A 23,717-nucleotide genomic window follows, 5' to 3' on the forward strand; every position below is an offset into this window, starting at 1 on the left:
TTAGGGATTGATTACTTAAAAAAAAACGATCTGACAGAAGAGGAATATCATCGTGACTTTCCTATGGGAGAAGCCCGTGATGATGCATTTAAAATTGGATGAGGTCACAATGGTTGCAATGCTGAGCTGAGACTTTATTCCTCCCCAGAGGCAGCAGAGGGGTTCAGCGATCTTGATTGTTACTGTGCACGTTTGCTGATTGGTTGTGCAGTTGCTTTGGGCATGTTGCTTGTGTGATAATTTGAGCCAAAAAATAGTTTGTGGAATGAAGAACCTAAAAAGGACAATTTTTGAAAAGGGTGTTACATCTTTACAACCCCATTTCAGTTTCTCTGACCTCCTATCCATAAATACTGACTAATTTAATGCAGTTTTTCAATAGATTTCCTAAATAGTTTTTTTTTAAGCACTTTTAATAATACATACTACAAATGTCTTTTTGATCCACTAAATTAGTAAAATTGGCTTATCCAGAAGAAATATGTTCAAAAATTCTATTATATCTGTTTGCATGTAATTAAAACCATTTTGTGTACTGGTTACTATTCTAGTGATGATTCAATGAAGTTTCTGCAAATTTCAAAGGGAAAAATTAAAAGTTCCATGTGGAGAAATATGAGGTCATTCAGTTTGGCCGGAAGAGCATTGAGAGATAATACAAATGGATGCGACTCTAAAGGGGTGTTGGACCCAAGAGACCTCTGTTTTATATGCTAAGGTTATTAAAAGTGACTGGGCATGTTGAAACTTGTTACTAAATCATACAGTACTGTAGATTTTATTAATAGGAGCATAGAGTACAAGAACAGTGTGATTATATTGAATTTGTATAAGACACTGGCTTGTCTTCAGCTGGTGTATCGTTTCCAGGACTGGGTGCCATACATTTGGAAGGATGTCAAGGCATTGGGGAGAGGAGAAAAAAGTAATGAGAACGATTTCAGGGATGAGAAACTTCAGTTAAGAGGGTAGATTGGAGAGGTTGGGGCTATTTTCCTCAGAAGAGAAGGCTAATAGGAGATTTAGTATTCAAAATTGAGGGATTTGAGAATCTGTTCCCACTGGTAAAAAGATCAAGAACAAGAGGGCATAGCTTTGAAGTAATTGGCAAAGAAAGCAAAAGCAACGTGGGGAAAATCTTCTTCAAGCAGTAGATGGTTAAGGTCTGAAAATTCACTCAATACACTTTGAAGGGTTAGCTCGCAGGCCACAATTTTTGCATGTTTCAGATCAAACTCGGGCATTGCAAAGAAAGGAACTGGTGCAACCTCAATGGAAAGGTTAATACAGTACTGCTGGAATGTTGTTCAATATATTAATAGTTTAAACAGTACATAATGTGACTAACTAAAACATGTAGGAAATGCCACACCAAATGGAGGCAGTACCGTCTTTATAACACATGAGAAATTATGGTGTGTCAATTTGTAATGTGCAGATTTCAGGTAACTGATTGCAACCCGGGCAAGTAAATCCCTGCAAATTCTGGTTGCAGATTGACACTTCAGTGCTTAACTGAGGGAGTGCTGTGTTGTCATCCCCTGCAAAACGTGAAACCTCTCTATATGCTCAGGTGAATGTAAAAATCCGGTGGAGTTATTTGAAGAAGAAATGAGAGCTCTGCAAATGTAATGACTTACAATTAGCTGTCATCATTGTGATCTCCACGACGGGTACAACAAGGAGGGGACTGATTCACCAGCTGTTGGAATCGACCTGATTAACATTGCTATCCAGCCCCTTCCTCACTCCTCACCCACACCCTGGAGTCCACATTTCTAAGGCAGCAACCATTTATGTGTGCATATCACAGCCATATGTTATGGCTAGAGATGGTTGAGGCTCCAATTTCTTTTCATCACATAGCTGACCAAGAATTTCTCCTGCTACCACCTGCCATTTGTGTATGTTAGATGATGATATTCAACCTGTTTGACCATATCATGAATGCACCTTCCTTGCCATCAGGCCCTGGAATGGGTCTTGAACCTGGAGCTGCTGGCTCAGGTGGGGATACTACTTACCATATCACAAGACCACCAGTTGGGCTATGCAGACAGCAATATCAGTAAAAAGATATTGATATATCTGTTGATATGTAGTTTTAGAATTTGTTACGTAAAGATGAAGTCGTAGAAAGAGGATATTTAATAAAATCAGGAACAGTATTCAGCAGGTTGACTTTACATTGCTTTCTTTCTAGTTAATAAACATTAGAAGGACATTTAATTCTGCTATGAATTGATTTATCATGTTTATTGTTAAGTCCACTAAAACTGTCAGGTTTCACTAAAATTGTAAGGTTTTTTGACAATCCTATCCTTGGTATTGTAATACTTTTCATGAAGTAGGAGTATTGCAAATTGGAAGAAAATAATCAGTCCCTTTGAATTGCCCAAATTCAGTTTAATTAGTTGTACTTCTACCCATTTAATAATTTTTCCCTGGTCATTCTAAGATGTAGGTGGCATCTTCTGATTCCATTGCCCTTACCAATTTTGTATCACCAAATTTGACTTTGAGTTTTAGCCCAGTTACGCATTTATATGGCTCATAATGTCTAGATAATTATTAGATACCTTAATCCGCTTTGCTATCATTTTTTCATATTTGGAAGTTTTAAAAAATTTTTATTTTCTTCCCTACAGTGATCAATACTGTTCTTGGGAGGGGATTTCTGAAGGAGGGTCTAGGCCTGAAACGTCAGCCTTCCTGCACCTCTGATGCTGCTTGGCCTGCTGTGTTCATCCAGCTTTACACCTTGTTATCACTGTTTTTGTGTTGGATTTGTGGACTTGACTGCTGCAGTTGATCTGTAAAAACTTGTGAAATAGAGCTATTTTCTATTACTGTATATCTTAGTGTGTTGGTAAACAAATGCACTCTGCAAGAACTGTTCCTCAGCAACAGTTTCGAGAGTCAGCTTGCTTACCTAATATATAGAAGATCAGAAAGCCAGGCTAAGGGGCAGATCATAACAAGGTGTGGAGCTAGAGGAACACAGCAGGCCAGCCAGCATCAGAGGAGCAGGAAAGCTGATGTTTCTGGTTTGGACCCTTTCTTCAGAAATGGGGGAGGAGAAGGGGGGCTCTGAAATAAATAGAGAGAGGGAATGGCGGTGATAGAAGGTGGATAGTGGAGCAGGTAGGTGGGAGAGAAGACGGACAGGTCAAGGAGGTGGGGATGAAGCTAGTAAAGGTGAGTGTAGGTAGGAAGTAGGGATGGAGGTTGGTCAGTGAGGTGGGAGGAGCAGATAGGTGGGAGAGAAGACGGACAGGTCCAGGAGGCAGGGATGGGGGGGGCGGTGGGGCTGGTTTTGGAATGAGGTCGGGGGTGGGGAGATTTTGAAGCTAGTAAAGTCCATATTGAGACCATTGGGTTGTAGGGTTCCAAGGCAGAATATGAGGTGTTGTTCCTCCATTTTCCGGGTGGCATCATTGTGACACTGCACGAGGCCCAGGATGGACATGTTGTCCAGGGAGTGGGAGGGGGAGTTGAAGTGGTTCGTGACTGGGAGCTTTTGTCGTTTGTCGCTTGTCGCGAACCGAGCGTAGGTACTCCACAAAGCGGTTTTCGAGCCTCCGTTTGGTCTCCCTGATGTAGAGGAGGCCACATCCGGAACCGCGGATACAATAGATCACATTAGCGAATGTGCAGGTGAACATCTGTTTAATATGGAAGGTTTTTTTGGGGCCTGGAATGGAGGTGAGGGGGAAGGTGTAGGGGCAGGTGTAGCACCTCCTGTGGTTGCAGGGAAAGGTGTCGGGGGGTGGTGAGGCTAGTGGGGAGTGTGGAGCGGACGAGGGAGTCGCAGAGAGAGCAGATAAGGGTGGGGAGGGAAATATATCCTTCGTTGTGGGGTCAGATTGCAGCTGGCAGAAGTGGCAGAGAATGATGCGTTGAATCCGGAGGTTAATGGGATGATACATGAGGACAAGGGGAATTCTGTCTTTGTTTTTATTGCGGGGAGGGGGTGTGAGGCCTGAGGTGCGGGAAAAACAAGAGATGCGGTCGAGAGCGTTTTCGACCACTGGGGGAGGGGGGGACATTGCGGCCCTTGAAAAACAAGGACATCTGGGATGTCAGGGAGTGGAACGCCTCATCTTGGGAGCAGATGTGGTGGAGTTCGAGGAATTTTGAATTGGGGATCGCATTCTTGCAGGAAGGTGGGTGGGAGGAGGTGTATCCCTAAGAGGCAGATCAGCTTTGCACTGTATATGAACATGGTTCTCTGTGTAATTTAGTAGGAAGTTTAGTGTTCATTGTTATGAGTAGCAGTGTTGGAGATGCTGAAAGGTATTCATTTGCCTCTGCAAAGCATGTATACAAGATAGAGTCATACAGCATGGATACAGACCCTTTAGTACAACTAGTCCATGCTGACCATGTTCCCAAACTAAACTCATCCCACCTGCCTGCATTTGGCCCATATCCTGCCAAACCTTTCCTATTCATGTACTTAGCCAAATGTATTTTAAACATTGTAACAGTACCTGCATCCACTTCCTCTGGCAGTTCATTCCACACATGAGCCAGTCTCTGTTAAAAAAAATTGGCCTCTCATGTCCTTTTTAAATCTTTCTCTTGTCACCTTAAAAATATGGCCCCTGGATTTGAACTCCCCCACCTTAGGGAAAAGACCGTTGCTACTCATGGCATCTATACCCCTTATGATTTTATGAGGTCACCCCTCAACTTCCTACACTCTAGAGAAAAAGGTCCCAGTCTATCCAGCCTATTTTTATAAATCGCCCTCCATTCCTGACAATATCCTGGTAAATCTTTTCTGTAAACCCTCTTTAGTTTAATAATATCCTTCCTATGGCAGGGCAACCAGAACTACATACAGTACTCCAGAAGAAGCCTCACCAACGTTCTGTACAACCTCAACAATACGTCCCAACTCCTATACTCAAAGGTCTGAGCAGTGAAGACAAGCGTACTTAGTGCCTTCTTAACCACCGTGTGACGCAAATTTCAAAGAATATGTGCATGAATCCCTAGGTCTTTCTGTTCTACAGCACTACCCACAGGAACAGCCCTCCAGGCTTGCGCTGACACATTTTACCTTTCCATACTGAAACTGTCTTCACGTACAGGATCCATACTTCAATTCTCTTCCCATTCACGTATTCACCCAGGTTCTTCTTGAATGTTGCTATTGTGTCTGCTTCCACCACTTCCATTAACAGCACATTCCAGTCACTTGCCAGTCTTTGTGTGGGAAAAACATGCCTCGCACATCTCTTTTGAATGCCCCTCCCTGGAACCTCGAATATGTGTCCCATAGTAATTGACCCTTCCACCTTGGGACAAAGCCTCATACTTTCCACTCTATCCATGCCATTCACAATCTTATAAACTTCTCTCAGGTCACCCTTCAAACTCCTGCATTCCAGTAAAAACAAACCCAGTCTATCCAATCTATCTTCATAGCTAAAACCCCTCATACCGGGTAACATTGTGGTAAACCTTTTCTGTACCCTCTCCAAAGCATCTACATCCTTTGGTAGTGTGGTGACCAGAACTGGACACAATATTCCAAGTGTGACCTAACTAAAGTCCTATAACAGCATAATTTGCCTAACCTCGTACTTATTGCCCCTTCCAATGAAGGCAGGCATGCCACTGACCTTTTTTATTACCTTATTTACCAATACTGCTACCTTCAATGATCTGTGGATCTGCACCCCCATTAATTGTATAAGTTCTGCCCCTTTTTGTTTTACCAAAATGCAGTACCTCGCATTTATCCAAATTAAACTCCATCTACCACTTCTTAGCCCAATGCCTCAGTTGATCAAGGTCTCTTTGTAATCTTAGATAACCTGCTTCACTGTCTACTATGCCACCAATTTTGATGTCATCTGCAAACTCAGTAATCATACCTTGTATATTCTCATCTAAGTCATTTATATAAATGAAAAACAAATGTGGACTCTTTACCGATCCCTGTGGAACACTGCTGGTCACAGGCCTCCAGTCCGAAAAACAATCCTCCACCACAATCCTCTGTCTCCTACTGTAAGGCTACTTTGTATCCAGTTGGCAAGTTCACCCTGCATCCTATGTGACCTAACTTTTCTAATTAGCCTACCATGAGGAACCTTATCAAAAGCTTTACAAAAGTCCAAGTAAATCCTTCCTGTTTTCCTTCTTAAGAAAGCCCCTATGTTCAAGATATTGGTTTGATCCCAGTTGTCTATATTTAATATGGTTTTTTTTATTCTGGACTAGAACTTCAATATCTTTATTCATCCATTGTTCCCTAACCTTACCAACCTTCACACTAACAAGGAACATAATGCCTCTGAACACTTGTTATCACACTTCTGAAATAATATTGAGAATAATTTTTTTTTGTAGTGGGCCATGTTAGATACATTTGTCAAGTTACATTGCAGTACTGTACCCTGACCAAAGGACAGTGAGAAACAAAAGGTGGTTTTCAAGTTCTAAAAGGTATAAGCAGCCATTGATGTCATGGAATGTGCAAATATCCAATATAATCCCTCACTGAGTAAGGATGTGCACTGTTCTGGTACATTTCTATTTTAATGTAGTATTCATAAGAGGGGCCCTCTTGTGGAACAGTGGTAATATCCTAACCCTGGAAGGCCTGGGTTCAAGTCCCACCTACTCCAGAGGTGTGTGGTAACATCTGTAAACAGTTTGATTCGGAAAATAGTTTAAATAAAAGTAAGAATAAGGTCCAGATTTCTGTTTTGATTTTCCTTTAACTAAACAGCAGGTTGAATAAACATTTAAATGTCTGTTGCACACTATACTTCAAATTTATTGCAATGTACAAACTAAAGGTTTATAGTGTAATAATATAGTCCTGGAAAATCTTTGCTTGAATCTGAAGGATTATATTGTGAAAATGTACTGTATTGAATTGCACTAAAGAACATGTGCCCTTTAGTTTCCAGTAAAACAAGTAGAATTTAGCATTTGTGCATCACTGTTGTATTCAAATTCTAATTTTCTTATCTTTTTACCTCTTTAATCTAGACAAAGTGAATTCTTTGGATTTGAGCTGCAGTATTGGCCCTTTGCAGGTAATACTGCAACCTAATCAAGCAGTCGTGTTAGATTGCAACCTTCCTGCTGTAGATCAGCCTGCCAACATAACATGGAAAAAAGAGGGAATTCCTGTTGTGGATGAAGAACAGCACCATGTGGTTCCCAATGGATCACTCTACATTTCATATGTACCATGGGACTCTAAGAATCAAGATGGAAACAGCAGTGAAGGGAGTTATACCTGCATGTCCCAGAATTCATTTGGGGCCATAACTAGTCGGACTGCAGTGATCAGATTCTCCAGTAAGTGATTTTATGGTCACTTGGATGGCTGTTAAAGCATGAAACATTCACAATGTACAGTATATGAGAAATCATCTAATAACATTTGTTCAGCCATTAACTACAGGATTATATTTCTGTTTTGCTAGCGAAAACTAAGTTAATTACGTGAATCATATTGGAGTTATACAGCTGCACACACTCATTGGTTTGCTCAAAAATTTATGTCATTGCTTTGGGGATTATGATAACTGTTGGAAAGTCTTACTGCATTGAGGAAAACAGTCCTTGATAAAAACAAATTTTCAGGCATTTTGACTCCAGTTTTTGCAGTGGACGATTTGTGATTTTGTGATGCTTAGGTTCTAAAACAAATTGTTTGTGTATACCTTCAAATTCACTCTAGAAATACGAGAACTCGTCCCTTTCTTCTGGTTATGCTATTTTAAGCATTCTGAATTAATTTTGAGATTAAAACAGCACTACTTGCACGTCAAAGAGCATAATCAGCAAGTGATAGACAGAACTAAGTGATCCCACAACGATTGGACCAAATCTGAGCTCTGCAGTCTGCCACATGCTGTCTAAATGGTGGTGGACATCAAACAACTCGCTGCAGGAGGAGACTCCACAAATATCATCTTCAGTGATGGAGAAGCATAGCACATCAATGCAAAATAAAATTGAAGCATTTGCAGCAACCTTCAGCCAGACATGCCAGTTGGATGATTCAGCTCAACCTCCTCCAGAGGTCCCCAGCATCATAGATGCCAGTCTTCAGCCAATTCAATTAGCTCCATGTGATTTTGAAAAATGGTTGAAGGCATTGGGTACTGCAAAGGCTATGGCCCTGTCAACATTCTAGCAATAGTACTGAAGACTTGTGTTCCAGAACTTGCCGCAACCCTAGCCAAGCTGTTCCAGTCCGGCTACAACACTGGCATCTACCTGCCAATGTAGAAAATTGCCCAGGTATGCCTGAACTTGAAGCAGGACAAATTGAACTTGGCCAATTACCACCTCATCAGTCTACTGTTCGATCATCAGTAAAATAATGGACGATGCGATCAGCGGTGCTATCAAGCAGTACATGCTGGTCAACAATGTACTCAGAGTCCCAGTTTGGGTTTGCCAGGGCCACTCAGCTCCTGACCTCATTACAGCCTTGGTTCAAATGTGGGCACTAAAGCTGAATTTCAGAGGTGAGGTGCGAGTGAGTGCCCTTGACATCAAGGCTGCAATTGACCTAGTTGTGGCATCAAGGAGGCCTAGCAGAGCAGGAGTCAGTGGGAATCAGGGTAAACTGTCCATTGATTGGAGTCATACTTGGTACATAGGAAGGTGGTTGAGGTTTTTGAAGGTCAGTCATCACAGTTCCAGGACATCTCTACGGGCATTCCTCAAGGCCATGACCTAGGCCAAACCACGTTCGGCTGCTTCGTCAATGACCTTCCCTCCATCATATATTTTACTCGACCTGTTGAGAGTTGTTGCGACACAGGTAACTGGCCCTTACTGGCTTAGAGGTAGGGACACTACCACTGCACCGCAAGGGCCTTTTCCCTTCATCATAAGATTACGAGTAGGGGTGTTCACCAATTTTCAGCACCATTTGAGACTCCTGCAACCCGAATGCAATATTCAGGCTTAAGCTGAAAAGTGATAATAAACATTTGTGCCCCACAAGTGCCAAGAAGTGATATCTCGCTTAAGAATGCACTTAAGAATTTAACTATTTCCCCATGCCATTCAATGGGCTTACCATCACTGGACCCACACTGTCAACATCATGGGGGGTCACCATTGACCAGAAACTGAACTGGGCCATATAGATACTGTGGTTACAAGAGTAGGTCAGAGGCTAGGAATACTGCAGCGAGAAACTCCCCTCTAACTCCTCGACCGTGTCTCTCGCATTTCCCGCAACTCATCCCTCACACCCCCTACCCGCAATAACAACCAAAACAGAATTCCCCTCATCCTCACATACCACCTCACCAATCTCCGAATCCAACACATCATCCTCCGACACTTCTGCCATCTGCAATCAGACCCCACTACCAAAGACATTTTTCCCTCCCCACCCTTATCTGCTTTCTGGAGGGACCACTCTCTCTGTGACTCCCTTGTCCACTCCATACTCCCCACCAGCCCCACCAGCCCCAGCACTTTTCCCTGCAACCGCAGCAAGTGCTACACCTGCCCCTACACCTCCCCCCTGACCCTGTCTGTCTCCTCTCCACCTATCTTCTCCTTTATCCATCTTCTATCCGCCTCTCCTTCTCTCCCTATTTATTTTAGAATCCTCTTCCCCTCCCCCATTTCTGAAGAAGGGTCTCGACCCGAAACGTCAGCTGTCCTGCTCCTCTGATGCTGCTTGGCCTGCTGTGTTCGTCCAGCTCTACACCTTGTTATCTCTAACTCCATACTGCCTGTCCACCATCTACAAGGCACACATGTGATTGAATACTCCCCACTTGGCTTGTTAACCCAACAACATTCAAAAAGCTTTACACCATCCAGGACAAAGCAACCCACTTGATTGGCAACGCAAGCATTCACTTCTTCCACGACAGACAGTTAGTAATAGGAGTATGCGCAATCTACAAGATGTACTGCAGAAATTTACCAAAGATCCTTAGATAGCACTGTCCAAACAAAGATCACTGCCATCTACAAGATCAAAAGCAACTGCAAGTTCCCTGCAAAGCTACTCACCATCCTGACTTGAAAATTTATGATTGTTCCTTCAGTGTCACTGCAACAAAGTCCTGGAATTCTCTCCATAATTGTTGGTCAACTTGCAACAATCGAATGCTGCAATTCAAGAAGGCAGCTCATCACCATCTTCTCAAGGGTAATGTAGCAATGAGCAACAATCACTGACCTAACCAGTGATGCCCACATCCCATCAGTGAATAAAAACAGGCAATCTCAACCCTTTACCAGTGATGCATGAATCTGTACACTTACTTTATGCTGGCAATTAGAATAGAAATATAGAAAATAGGAATCGGCCATTCGGCCCTTTTGAGCCTGCTGTGCCATTCACTGCGATCGTGGATGATCATCCAGTTCAGTACCCTGTTTCTGCTTTTTCCCTATGCCTTTTTATCCTTAAAATCTATATCTGACTCTTTCTTGAAAATATTCAATGTTTTGTCCACAATCGCGCTCTGTTGCAGAGAATTCCAGAGGATCACTACTCTGGTTCAAGAAATTTCTCCTCATCTCATCCTAAATGACCCACTCCATACCCTTAGCCTGTGATCACTCGTTCTGGACTCCATAGTCATAGTACTTTGTGTACTTAAATTAATATTACCCTCAACATGTTTAAATTTTAAATTAGTTAGCAAATTGGCCATTTTTTTACTGTGCCAATTTTTGTTTTCCATTGACCAAGAAAATATTGCCAAGACTTCTAATTTCAAATAATATCAGTGAGGCTCAGAGGTAAGTCTCCAAAAATGAGTTTGTTACCATTCCTGAACTTCAATGGAAAGGAGTTCAGGTGTAATGAAAAATCAGCTCCTGATTCCCTATACATTATGTTTTATTAGTATAGATCAATTTCGGCCCCTTCAACTTAGAGTAGAATGTTTAGGTTAAATTGTGTAGCCTGCTAGCTGATAAAGGTGAACATTGCCTCTCAATATTTGATTGGGTTGAATTGAAATTTATGAACAAAAAAAGGGTGAAGAACTGGTGTGAGGTACAGCAAATTGACTTTGAATCATATCCTTTGTAATTCTGATGACAAACTCGGATTTGAAAGTTATATTTTTGATTCCATTGTTTCATTGATACATCTTCAATTGTTTGAAGTGCTAGAAACTAAATTAAAGATACAGTAGAAACGAAAAGCCATGAGTCACAGAAACTGGAAATCTGAAACAACAGTGGAAAATGTAAGTCAGCATCCGTGGACAAGAGATATAAGTTGATGATTCAATATAGACTAGGCTAGTTCAACATTTTCACATGTGGTGCGGGGAGGTGCACATTTCAATTGGAGCAAAAAAGTTTGGCTCAACAACAACTATGATTTTCAATTTAAATAAATGAGTAATTAATAAGAAAAAAGTTTACTGAAAGGTGCTAAACAGCAGAGCTAACTAAAATTATTGAGAACCAGAGCTAGGAGAGGCAGATTGGCCTCTAAGTCCTGATTGCCAGGGATGGGGATGGGTACTGGCACTGAGCTTAGGAGGTGGATTTAACTGACATTGACCTTGCAATCACTTCTGGTGATGCATGCTGTGCATTCCTATAAAAGTTGGGTTGGAAGCAGATTTTCTTTCAGCCTGGGTTTCTTCCTCTATCTATCTGTTTTATTGGGGTGGTAGGTGGAGGAAGGAGAGGACCATTTGTGCTGCCTGGCTCAATCACTATCTGGGTTTATATACATTCTGTCTCATTCAGACGCTTGATCTCTCACTGACATCCATGTGATTCTCCCTTGTGCACAATATGGGGCCATGCGTAAGCCTGGGTGGTGTGTCTCAATTAGGTCAGAAAGAGAATGCTGACAATCAAGCCCCACTATTCCATAAGCTATCACAGGTTTATCTACCTAATTAAGCCACTGAATGATCAATTTGTCTTGCTAGTTAATACAAAGCTTTCGTCATCAACAGGAAAATAACTTTATTGTAAGTAAACTTATTTTTTATAAAAAGACAAAGAAAAGGGTTACTTATTGCTGCTGTGCAATTTAAGATGTACCCCTTTAAAATCCCCAATAAGTGAGCACACGTGCATTCCCAAATCTGTTACACAAAAACAGACCATTTGACACAAACATTATGGATAAAAAAATATAGACATAGACAAATAAAATCTTGTAGTTCGAGTCCAGACTGCAAGGGTGGGATGAGTTGTCGCTTGATTTTTTTTTGTTTCTTTTAGTGATGTTTGCACTATCATATGGAGAACAACAGTTGATCTTAAATTCAGTGGTTGATTTGTGGACCTAGCTTTTTTAATTGTATTAAACTTTCTTTTCAGAGCCTTCAAGTTTTATCTTTTTTCTTCTTGATTGTTTAGTTTCTTGTTGGCTTGCTTTGAGCTGCATTTAGTTGGGAAATGGAGTTGACCTAAGAAAATTTTGCGTCTGATTTGTGTACCACTTCTCTGCTTAACACAAGACTTATCAGAAAATGACGGAAAGCTAGTTTGTTGAAAGTTGTTCTTTTTCTGACAAAGGACATGAATATGCAACCTAACCCTCGATGATTGGAAAAACCCTGGATATTACAATAAAACATTAGAAAATTCTGGAAATGAATTAGTCATTAAGTGCTAACGATGAAAGAATAATTAATTTATTACGTGGATTACATAGGCTGATTCATTTATTGGTTATAAACCTATGTATATTTTTGAAAACTTGAATATTACGTCCCCTTTTTAGGCTTGAAGTGACTAGATAAGGAAAAGAGACAGCAGATTCTCTGAAGATAATGTTGTTAATGGGTAAAATACACTTCATACCATCAAAATGATGACTAGTCCTAAACGATAATCTGTGATAAAATGAATGGACAAAAGAATCTGTAAACAAATAAGGTAGTTATAAGCACAAAATCTTAAATGAAAACGAAATGTGCTGTAAGCACAAGTAGATTGACTAACTGCATTTTTATTTATTCAGAGGATGAGTGTGTCGATGGCAAGGCTAGAATTTACTGTCAGTCCCTAATTGTCATTGGGATGATGGTGTGAACTACTGCCTCAAATCCCTGTTGTACATGTGATGTTAGATATAACTACAGTGCTAAGAGAACGTCAGAATTTTGATCCAGTGATAATGAAGGAGAATATATATAGCTCACAGTCAGGATGGGCATGAGTTAGAGGAAAACTTCTAGGTGATACTGTTTGTTTGTCTGCTGCCCTTGTTCTTATAACTGAAAGAGATCACAAGTTTAGAGGATGCTCCCAAAACAATCCTGGCAAGATATTGCAGGTACTTTATTTGGATTAGTATAGTATAATAGTATAATACTTCAGTTATAAAAAGTATCATTCAATTTAGCATAAGCTGTAAAAGTCAGTGAACCTCTAAAGCTTCCTTGAATATGATTTTACAGTAGTTTGGACAAATCAGGTAGTACAGATCCAGTTCATGAGAATGAATGATAGGTATAAAAAAAAAATCAGCGTTGATTTTGCATGATCCATTTTGACTTGTATGGGCCTCTTGTTGCCTCTTCAGCTTCTAGTTCTTTTGCATTGGGTCTTCCATGGCTTCCACCCATTATGCACCTCATGAGAAAGGAATATGTTGATTCATTTAAGTTGATTCGTAATGTTGCCTATTTGTTTTTCTGCTCGAGGATCAATTTTATCACCACAAAGAAAAATCTGACAGCATCATGACTGAAGTAGAACTGCAAAAAGCTCAGCAGCCAGAAGTTCACTGGAACAAGGCATGTCACGCTGGTGATTGAGCTAGTTTCAGACTGCAGTGTAAAAGACTGAAGCTGAGTCTGAGCATATGATTTGGGCTGCTGGTGGACACATAAGGACCCAAGCAGTGACTGTGAACTGCTGTGCAAGTTTCTGTTTTCCATGCCCCCTCCAAACCAAACCACAACAGATTAAGGTACATGTGAACCTGCCAGATAAGTGAGGCAAGTAACCGGTGTCAGTTAACGTCTTCGAAAGCAAATGGATTTTTAATAGAAAAATGCTGATGCTCTTTTAAGTTTGCAGCACATTCTGTTTTTGTAGTGTTTCAAGCATTCAAGACATTTCTTCCTCTGAATGTCTGATGATAAATAGGTTTGAAAGAAATGGGTAAGTGAATTGAATAACTAGAAATGGTTTGGACATAATTGCTGCTAAGGTTTTATCACCATGATAGCACAGTATTGTGCAAAAGAAAGCTAATATTAGTCAGGCTTAAATGAAGGATGTAAGATCAGAGTGAATCTAGAGTTTTATCTGTTTTCTCTTTGTAGTGACTCTGAAGAATTTTTCTCGAAATAAATTCTTGATCAAATCTCATAAATTTGCTGCTAATTTCCCTATGTTTGTACTTTGAAGGCTCATTGCTAGGATATGGCTACTCGAGCATGAATGTTCCATAATTCCTCACCAGATGGCCTTGTGTAAATGAACCAGATTTAAGAGTGCAGGCTGATTATGTGACTTCAGGAGCATCACAGCCAATGTGATCCTGTTCTCATCTGATATTCACACTTACATTGTTTCAGTAGAGGTTACTGAATTGTGATCAAGAAATTTGACCTATTTGCCCCTTATTGCCAGACCCCGATTGGAAGGAGTTAATTTGAGACAAATTGGGTATTGAATCTAGTGTTTTCCTAGAGTCTATAGTTCACCTAGTCACTGGATACACTTACAATGCCACCGGAGAATGCCTGAAGGAATAAGCAGGGGGGCTTGGTGGCTTAACACTTTCTGTATTTTGTACTTAACTATAACATCAAATGAGTTCTGAGGAAGGGTCACTGGACCCAAAAGGTTAACTCTGTTTTTTCCTTCACAAATGCTGCCAGACCTGCTGAGCTTTTCCAACAACTTTGTTTTAGTTCCTGATTTACAGCATCCGCAGTTCTTTCGGTTTTTTATGACACCAAATTGGTTTGACTACAATAGAAGAATTACTTTTATTTTTCTCCTCCCTTTTTTTCAAATTATGTAGATTTGAATTCTATCAACAAAGCTTGAATGTAATGTCAGGTATAGTGGATGCTGTTATTTGACTTAGTCCAACCAGATACTGACTAAAATCATGACTTCTTTTCAAGGTAGGAAAATAATAAAAACATACAATTAAGAACCAGAATTGCAATTTTGAAATAAATTGTGATCAAGAAACTTAACCTACTTTGCTGATGAAACTGGATCAGTCAGCACCTATGGAATGAATAGTAAAGATGGCATTTCAAGTAGACTTTTCAGTAGTGAAAACCTTTCTGGAGATGGCAAGATCTTATATTGAAGTAACAACATAGTTTAGGACTTGACGAGGTATTTTCAGAGTAACCTTAGATTATTTTGCACAGTTTGGTATTTTGTTTACTTGGGGATGCTGACTTTAAAGATTTCGTATGCCTCAATTAATAGAACCAAGTATATGTTTCCAATGTAAAAATGGTCGCTGAGATCCATCTCTGTATATGCGGTTACACATGAGTATGGAGGACAGACACTGTGAACAACTGGAAATCTGCAACCAGTCCCAAAAATGCATCAGAATAGACAGCAACTGTCTGCAAGTACAGAAAATGGATAATAGAACTTAAAGCTGTTTGATCAGATTGGTGGATCATGTGATTTGATGTCCCTCAAGGAGCAATGCTGAGAATAGTGTCTTTCACTATTTACATAAACATGTATTTGGGCAGCAGAGGGCAGTTTAAAATTTGCAATCCCATATTCAGGGTAGAGTTAGTACAGAGGATGAATGGAACAAAAAGCAGAAGACAGAATAATTATTAACAAACTTCCGCAATGGGTATTTAAATGGAGAAGTAATTTCATTAGAGCCAAGTATAACATGCTGATAAATGTTTTCAACTTTTATATGGAAGCAGGATTGAATTAAAATAATTGTCAAATAACCTTGTACTCCAAAGCTGCATTTCTACATATGCTTGTCTGTTACTCCATCTAGCTGTGGCGTTGCCTGTATATGCAGACTTATATGGTGCTGCACAAAATCTATTATATTCTCTTCAAAACCAAAGTATGTATGTGTACTCACAGTAAGTTACTTTACAGATGATTTCTCTGCACTGACAAATATACGGATGACTGCAGTTAGTTACATGATATGAGGTAGAACAATGAACAAGAATCAGATATCTAACAAAGTACTAATGGGTCGCTGTATATTTTAGGATGACATTGTAGCATGCGGCTTCATGTTTCTCATTGCAGTAAATTCCTGATCTTAGTATCTGCAACTTCCTAACAGCATCTCTATGTACTTCTCAAAATGGAAGCAAAAGTAGAGGAAGAGTCATCTAGGGTTTACTGCTTTGGGATCAGTTCAAGCATGACTTTGACATGGGATTTAATCAACAAGTTATGTTGTGTTGCAATGTTCTAAAGAGCAAATGTAGATAAAGTTATCTTGAAAAAATGTTGATGTGAATCTATTATAGATATCAGCTTAGGGCAAAATTTCAGGTTTTTTACAAGGAGTACATTTCAAGCTAAGCTCTCTCATTGCTGTTGCTGTAGTGACTCAAGTTCACATACAGATATTGGTGTATTTTTACAAATTGCAGTTGTAGAGGCTGCTTCTATAATTATCTGTTGCAGAAAGATGACATTGAAAGATTTTAGCATCTTAAAATCCCAAGTATAACTTTTAAGCAGTTCAGGTACAATGTCATGTTCTCTTTCTGAAGCTGACTTAGCACCAACCATACCATACTTGTGACCCAAATCATGTTTTTATGTTTAATACACTATTATATGTTATATACAATTGTCAGAAGGTATTACTGTGTAAAAGTAACTCGTAAAAATACAGTATAATGAAAAAAAGACCGTTGTGATCAGGGTAGATTTACATTCTTTCTACAGACTTCCTTGTTTTCTAAAAGTGAGTTGGGTAATGCGTATTTGTTTTTCTAAATCTAAACAAAAAGTGACATTTTCTCATTCCCTCAAGGAAGTCATTTCACTGTGCTGACATGAACTCATGTATGTTATTCACTTGTGAATAATTTCCCTGACTAGTCACACAGTCAGTACCAATTCTAGTAAAGCCATTGGTTATAATTGGAAATGTCCAATGAAAACCATAAGCTCATAAATTGGTATATAGAAACCCATTCAGTCTGCATGCAGAACTTAGCTAGGCCTTGATTTTCTTTTTCTTATTTAATGTGTTTTGGCTATAACACACAGAAAACACTGTCATAATTTAAAAAAACAGTAGTAATATAGAAGCGTATTATTGTGCCACATAGTAGCTAGGATTAGGTTGAATTTCCCAACAGTGGTTCAACTGATAGCACAGCCATCAGATTATGCAGTTTATAATAATAATGTTATTGAAAATTAGAGGCTTGGTGTGAGAAACCTCAGTTAACAATACTGAATGAGCAATTAACACATTTGTATTACCTTCCTTAGTCCACTTTTTCAATTTATATTATAATTTATTTAAAATAAACTATTCATTTATCTGTAAAAGTTGTAAACAGGGTGATGTCATACAAATATGTTAAATATTACTCAACAATAATTTACAGTATTTTAACATTTTTGAAAATGTGGTCCCTATACTTTTGATGAAGGAATATATTTCTATTCTTTCTTGTGTCGTATTTTAGCTTCTTTCCTGCACAGCAGTTGAATTTTGTTTTACATGATTGTGCTTGACGAGTAGGTATTTATTATGAATAGTTTGCTTACTGTTAATTAGAAAGTTATTTTTATTCTGAAGTGGGAGAGTTTGTAATAGCATCATCTATGTTCTTCAATTAGCTTCTCAACTTGGTAACTTTAAAATGTTTCAAAATAACCTCGTCACTGCACTTTTTCTAATGTAAAAAATATGCACTTGAACTTTATAGATTTGTTTTTTGCAGTTCATTTATCATAAATTATTCTTCTCACTGCCACTGTAAGTGGCAAACATATAACAAGCAAAACTTCAAGTTTAGTGCATAAACTTTAAGAGAGAGCAGTTCAGAGTGCCAAAATTACACAAACATGCAGAAACTCTTCTAGTTTACTAAAATACTTGTGAAACAATGAGTCTGCAAAAATCTCTGGTCAGACTGCATTTAGAACATTGAGAGCAGTTTTGGACTCATTTCTAAGGAAAGTTGTGCTGTCCTCAGAGAGGACCCAGAGCAAGTTCACAAGAATGATCCCAGGAATGAAGCACTTGTCATATGAGGAGCGGTTGAGGACTAAGTCTGTAATTGATGGAGTTTGGAAATATTTTGGAGGGGGAGGGATCTGATTGAAACTTGCAGAATGTTGAGAAGCCTGGATAGAGTGCACCTGGAGAAGATGTTTCGAGCAGTAGCAGAGACTAGAGCCTGAGGACACAGCCTCAGAATGAAAGGACGACCCTTTAGAACTGAGATGAGGAGGAATTTCTTCAGCCAGATGGTGGTGAATTGGTGGAACTCATTGCCACAGGAGGCTGTAGAGTCCAAATCATTGAGTGACTTTAAGACAGAGATAGATAGGTTCTTGATTATTTAGGGAGAAGTCAGGAGTATGGGTTTGGGAAACATAACAGCCATGATCAAATGGTGGAGCAGTGCCCCATCCTGCTCCTGTGTCCTATGGTCTTAAATCAATCACTTAAGCATTTGAATAATATGGACTCTAATCTGTTCCTAAAGTGTAAAAATATTATATGTGTGTAAGGACCTGTTGACTGATTCTTTAATTGTCAAAAATATTATTTTTCTTCAGATATGTTGCCAAAATGATAAATTTTTATTGATGTTATATCACAGTGTCACTGAAAAAAGTGAATTCTAATTCCATGCCACAGTACTGACTGGACTTTGTAATTATATTTGATGCAGATGTTCTTGCTGTGAATTTTGTATAATGCACTAAGACAGAGTTTAAAAACAAGCTATTAAAATATATTTGTAATTTCAAGGCAACAATGTAATTTTGATAAATGTTTGCATAGTTTTTATTTTATTAATGCCTGGAAGCGTATATTCAGCACGTGATTGTTGCAGCAGGTCATGTTGATTTATGTTCAGTTACATTAAAGGAAATTTCTGTTTTAACAGCTTTGTCACAATTTCATCGGCAGCCAGAATCACAGATGGTGGAGGAAAATGGAATTGCTCGTTTTGAATGTGGAATTTATGGACTCCCATTGCCACTTATCACATGGGAGAAAAACCAATCAACTATTCCAAATCACGAAAGGTAGGTTCCCAAAATTAATACCTAACATTCACAATACAGTGGATGTAAATTTATCTTTATAAGCAAAATAACCAGTATATTCATTTAGCACCATGCTGGATTATTGTAGCTTAGTGTCTATTGACTTATAATATATTATGTATTACCAGTGGTCAGTCTGCTTTTATGGCCTGCCCCCATTCTCAATCCACTTGGCTTTCCTTTATCATAGGCTTGTATTTTCCTGCTTCCCTCTGGACTTGGCCATGATGCCTACCTGTCTCCAAATGTCAGCATCACAATCTTCTGACGAAGAACGGCCAGCCTAAGACACTGAGGGTGCTGGCAACAATAATATCATTTCTGACTTACTGCCCCATATGAATATAGAGTGAAGCCCCAGCTGCTGCTCTCAGTGCTGATGTATTGTCTGTTCTGCACATGCCACTCAATGCAGTCCCCTATTGCCATGACAGAAGTGTAAAGGGGACAGAGGAGGAGAGTGTGAAATGTATGGGAAAACGAAAAAGTCATACAGACAAAGCTGTACATAATATATTTTATGAAAAGTGTTTGTGCTTTGTAAATACCATAAGAAATCAATTAGTACCCAGGAACAAATGGAAAAGTATAAAAGTGGTATCACATTATAAAAATAAGAGGTGCTGTGAAAATACCAACTCCTCTGGCCTTTGTTGGCTTCCAGTCAAACTCTTGCAGTCAAACTGCTAAGCCTATTTCTCTTCTGGGATGTAGAACCCCTTTAGAATCGCTCAGGCTCTGTGACTAGGTTTCAGACATTATTAAATAGTGAAGGGATCTTGTGGTGCACTGGCAGTGTCCCGCGTCTAGGCCAGAATGACAGGGTTCAAGTCCCACCTGCCATGGAGGTAAAAGAAAATAGTGTACGTATCTAGAAATGCGAGCAGGTGTTGTGCAACATGAGATTACTGCTTGCATCAAATGGCAAGTGTGCTGCTGCTTCTCCTTTCAATAGGAAGTTTATTTGGTGACTGTAACTTCTTTTCCAAATGTTAAAGATACATCAGAACTTAATTCTTTCATTTTGTGTAACTGGGGATATGAGTGGAATGTTAATGGGTGTTCTAGATTCCAGGCAGAATACTAAGTCAGCAACACAGCTATTTGGTGATTATAATTTTCCAGTTTCTAGAACTGATTGATATCATAGCAAATTAACAGTATTTATCTTCCCAATTTTGACTGCTAGAAAATGAATAGCCTTATATGTAATCAATACTTGCTTGACAAAGTTAATTACTTCAATCTATCAAACAAGATAACAATTACACCTTCAGCATTAATTTCATAAATAACATTGTTTAAATACACGACCTCTATAATGTCGTGAATTGGCTTCTGTATTTGCTGTATGTTTCAGCCTGTTCATAGCAATTACAATCAGTCTTCCCTAGATTATATGGGCTGATACGACTGTGCCTCAGGATGATCAAAAATGAGTCTCCTTAGGTAACAGTCCACGTTCAACAAATTATTTGCATTTTATTTTTCTTTCCTCTGCAGTTCTCTCTGTTGTGTTTTCTTATTGTCCAAATTTGCTGTTCATTTATGTATTAACTTTTTCTTGTCATGGCTCTTCTTGGCAATTTTCAGTCTGCTGTCTGCTGTGAACAGATGCCTGTTTATATTGTTTAATGACTTGCTTCCATAAGTCCTGCCGAACATTGCTTCTCAACTAACACCACCATGTAACAGACTTTCTGTTCATTTGCTATTTGTTGGTCTCTCTGAGCAATCGGCTGCTGCAAAAACAGTAATTAATCGCTTATCTGTAGGTAATCTGTCATCATAAAGTTATGTTTAAATTCTTTAGGATGTCCTGACAGCATAAGGTATTGATTCAATATAAGTTATTTATTATTTCCACCTTGTATTTTGTGTCAGAATCACTTGAAGGAATTTGAATGTATTCATCATCTAAGTATTTTCCACACAGCCATAGTTGCATGCCTGTTCCTTTTGTGATGTTAGACACATTAAACAACATTTTGAGACACTGGAAGGGATGGAGCCCTGTAAACCTCTTTTGTTTTTCTCCTGTCAGGCAAGCGGAGAGTATTCCATCACACTCCTGACTTGTGCCTTGTTGATGTCAGCTTGATTTTCAGCTTCTGACATGCTGACGTATTTGCAGTATTTATATTGTAGCCCCAGTTACATTTCTGGTCACATGGGTAACCATTTGGATGTAGATGGAGGTAGACTGAATACTGGCAATACCTTTGCACGTCAATTAGAGATGCATGGATTCTCTCACTGGAGGTGGTCATTGCCTGGCACTTGTGATGAATATATTACTTGCCACTTATTGGCCCAAGCCTGAATCCTTTTCAGAAGCGCACAGATATTGTTTCAGTATTTGAGCAGGTGAGAATGGAACTGAACACTACAATCATCAGTGAACTTCCTGACTTCTGAACATTTTCTTCCAATTAGATTGAACTCTCAAGGAACTGAAACTAGTGGTCTCTGCAAGAAGGAGGCAGAACGCCAAACTTGGCTGAGCTATTTGTTAGCCAGTATAAGACAGATATCCCAAATATGTTGTAACAGATTTTTTTATATGGAGTTCAGATGCCTGACAATTGTTCAAATGGAAAGGGTATTGTTGCTACCTGTAAGATTCTTCGCATCTGATGGAAACCTTAAATTCAGGAAATTGGCTTGAAATATTATGTTTGCATTAAAAAGTCTGGAAAAAATATTGGCGCATCATGCCTGTCCCATCATGGCATGACGTGATCTAAATGTAGTCCCCATCCCATGACTGGGAGTAGCAGGCAGGGACAATAAATGATGGCACGGTGGCTCAGTGGTTAGCACTGCTGCCTCACAGCACCAGGGACCTGGGTTTGATTCCATCCTCGGGTGATTGTGGAATTTGCACATTCTCCCCATGTCTGCATGGGGGGTTTCCTTTGGCTGCTCTGGTTTCCTCCCACAGTCCGAAGATGCGCAGGTCAGGTAGATTGGCCAAGCTAAATTGCCCATAGTATCCAGGGATATGCAGGTTAGGTGGATTAACCATGGGAAATGCAGGATTTCAGGGCTGGGGTAGTGGGATGGGTCTGGGTTGGTTGGTCTTCGGAGGGTCGGTGTGGACTCAACAGGCCGAATCGCCTGCTTCCACAGTGTAGGTATTCTGTGATTCTATGAAATGTGAAAACCCCTTAGCCTAATTTAGGAAAAGAAATTGCTGGAAAATTTCTCTTTGACCTCCAGAGGTAATCAAACAAGTTCAAGAAGACTACATGACTGAAACTACTGCTCCAATTACCTTCTGTAACTCAAGATGTCTTCCATTTGTGGTAAATATTTCAAATCTCTTTAGAAAATCTGCAATGACTTCACATACTCAACATACTAGGAACCTATTCCAGAGGTCAGTGACCCTGTAAAAGCAGTACTTCTCGGAATGTAACCCAACTCTGTTTTTGCAACATATACAGATTCCCCCCTAGTCCTCTCATGCCTATCTAGCTCAAGTAACGTATCCATTTGGACAGAATTTAATCCCTTCATTATTAATTGAAAAAAGTTTTCCTCTGTGCAGATGTACTCTGGTTTCTGCCATCCTTTTGAGTTCATTTTGATTCTACAGTATTATCAAAGCTTAACTCAAGATTGTTACCATTTATATTCGAACACATGGAACAACTAATGAATTTTTCACATCTTTTAAAGGTTACTGGGGGAACATTCTTGTGTCTTTTTACAAAAGGAGCTGCGAAATATAATGCTACATACTCATGCAATTTCAATTTAATATGTCATTAATTTTGTATTTGAGTTTGCAATCATTGTGTTCTGTAAAGTTGAACTTCCTTAAATGAGAATTTTGGTTGTTAAAACCTTAGATTTTTATTGGGAAATGTTACATATTATAGAATATTTGACATCACAATAAAACCTTTTATTGCACTTGTTTTGTTTTTATTCCAATATTGATTTCAGCAATTGAAGCGTGAATTCTTTTTAATCTGACATCTCATAAATTGACAACCAAGTTCAAATTCCAGGCTGAGGCCCACAGAGTCACCTTGTATTTATCACGTTGACAGAACTACGTAAATGTATAATTTCATACATTTTTGTGCTTTGACTTCATATTGCAGCTTTTTCCATCTCCATTTAAAGACAGTCAGAACAGTTAGCATGATCTGTCTACTTACACTTTACAATTAAAATAATTAATGACGCAGGTCTTCAAGCTGGGACCAGAAACCCTATTTCCGATCCTGCCTGGACAAAAACAAAATGTGTATGTTCAGAGAAGTTCTTAGTATAAACTTCCAGGTCAGGAACCTTCTCAGCTGAAGCAATCCAATGCTGTCCAGGAATCACACGCCAGCAATGAAGTGATTGCAGTTGAAACCACACTCCTTTTTCACAACATCAACATTTTCTGCCATATTCCAGGGTTCAGTGGTCCTGAAACTACTTAATTTCTGAGAGATCGTAAATGAGAGTGTAGGGTGCCAGAT

The 23,717-nt window shown here is 39.3% G+C and overlaps 1 protein-coding gene across 1 annotated transcript in view; it reads left to right on the top strand.

The window, feature by feature from the left end:
- Positions 1 to 23,717, top strand: part of igdcc4 (immunoglobulin superfamily, DCC subclass, member 4) — a 115,781-nt gene that overhangs the window by 22,203 nt on the left and 69,861 nt on the right. The window contains exons 2-3 of the mRNA XM_020534145.2: positions 7,015 to 7,329; positions 19,071 to 19,212. Coding sequence (XP_020389734.2) covers positions 7,015 to 7,329; positions 19,071 to 19,212 — 457 coding nt within the window. The remainder of the gene's footprint in view (positions 1 to 7,014; positions 7,330 to 19,070; positions 19,213 to 23,717) is intronic.

This window comes from Rhincodon typus, chromosome 33 (genome assembly GCF_021869965.1).
Source record: "Rhincodon typus isolate 14 chromosome 33, sRhiTyp1.1, whole genome shotgun sequence".
Taxonomy (NCBI): Eukaryota; Metazoa; Chordata; class Chondrichthyes; order Orectolobiformes; family Rhincodontidae; genus Rhincodon; species Rhincodon typus.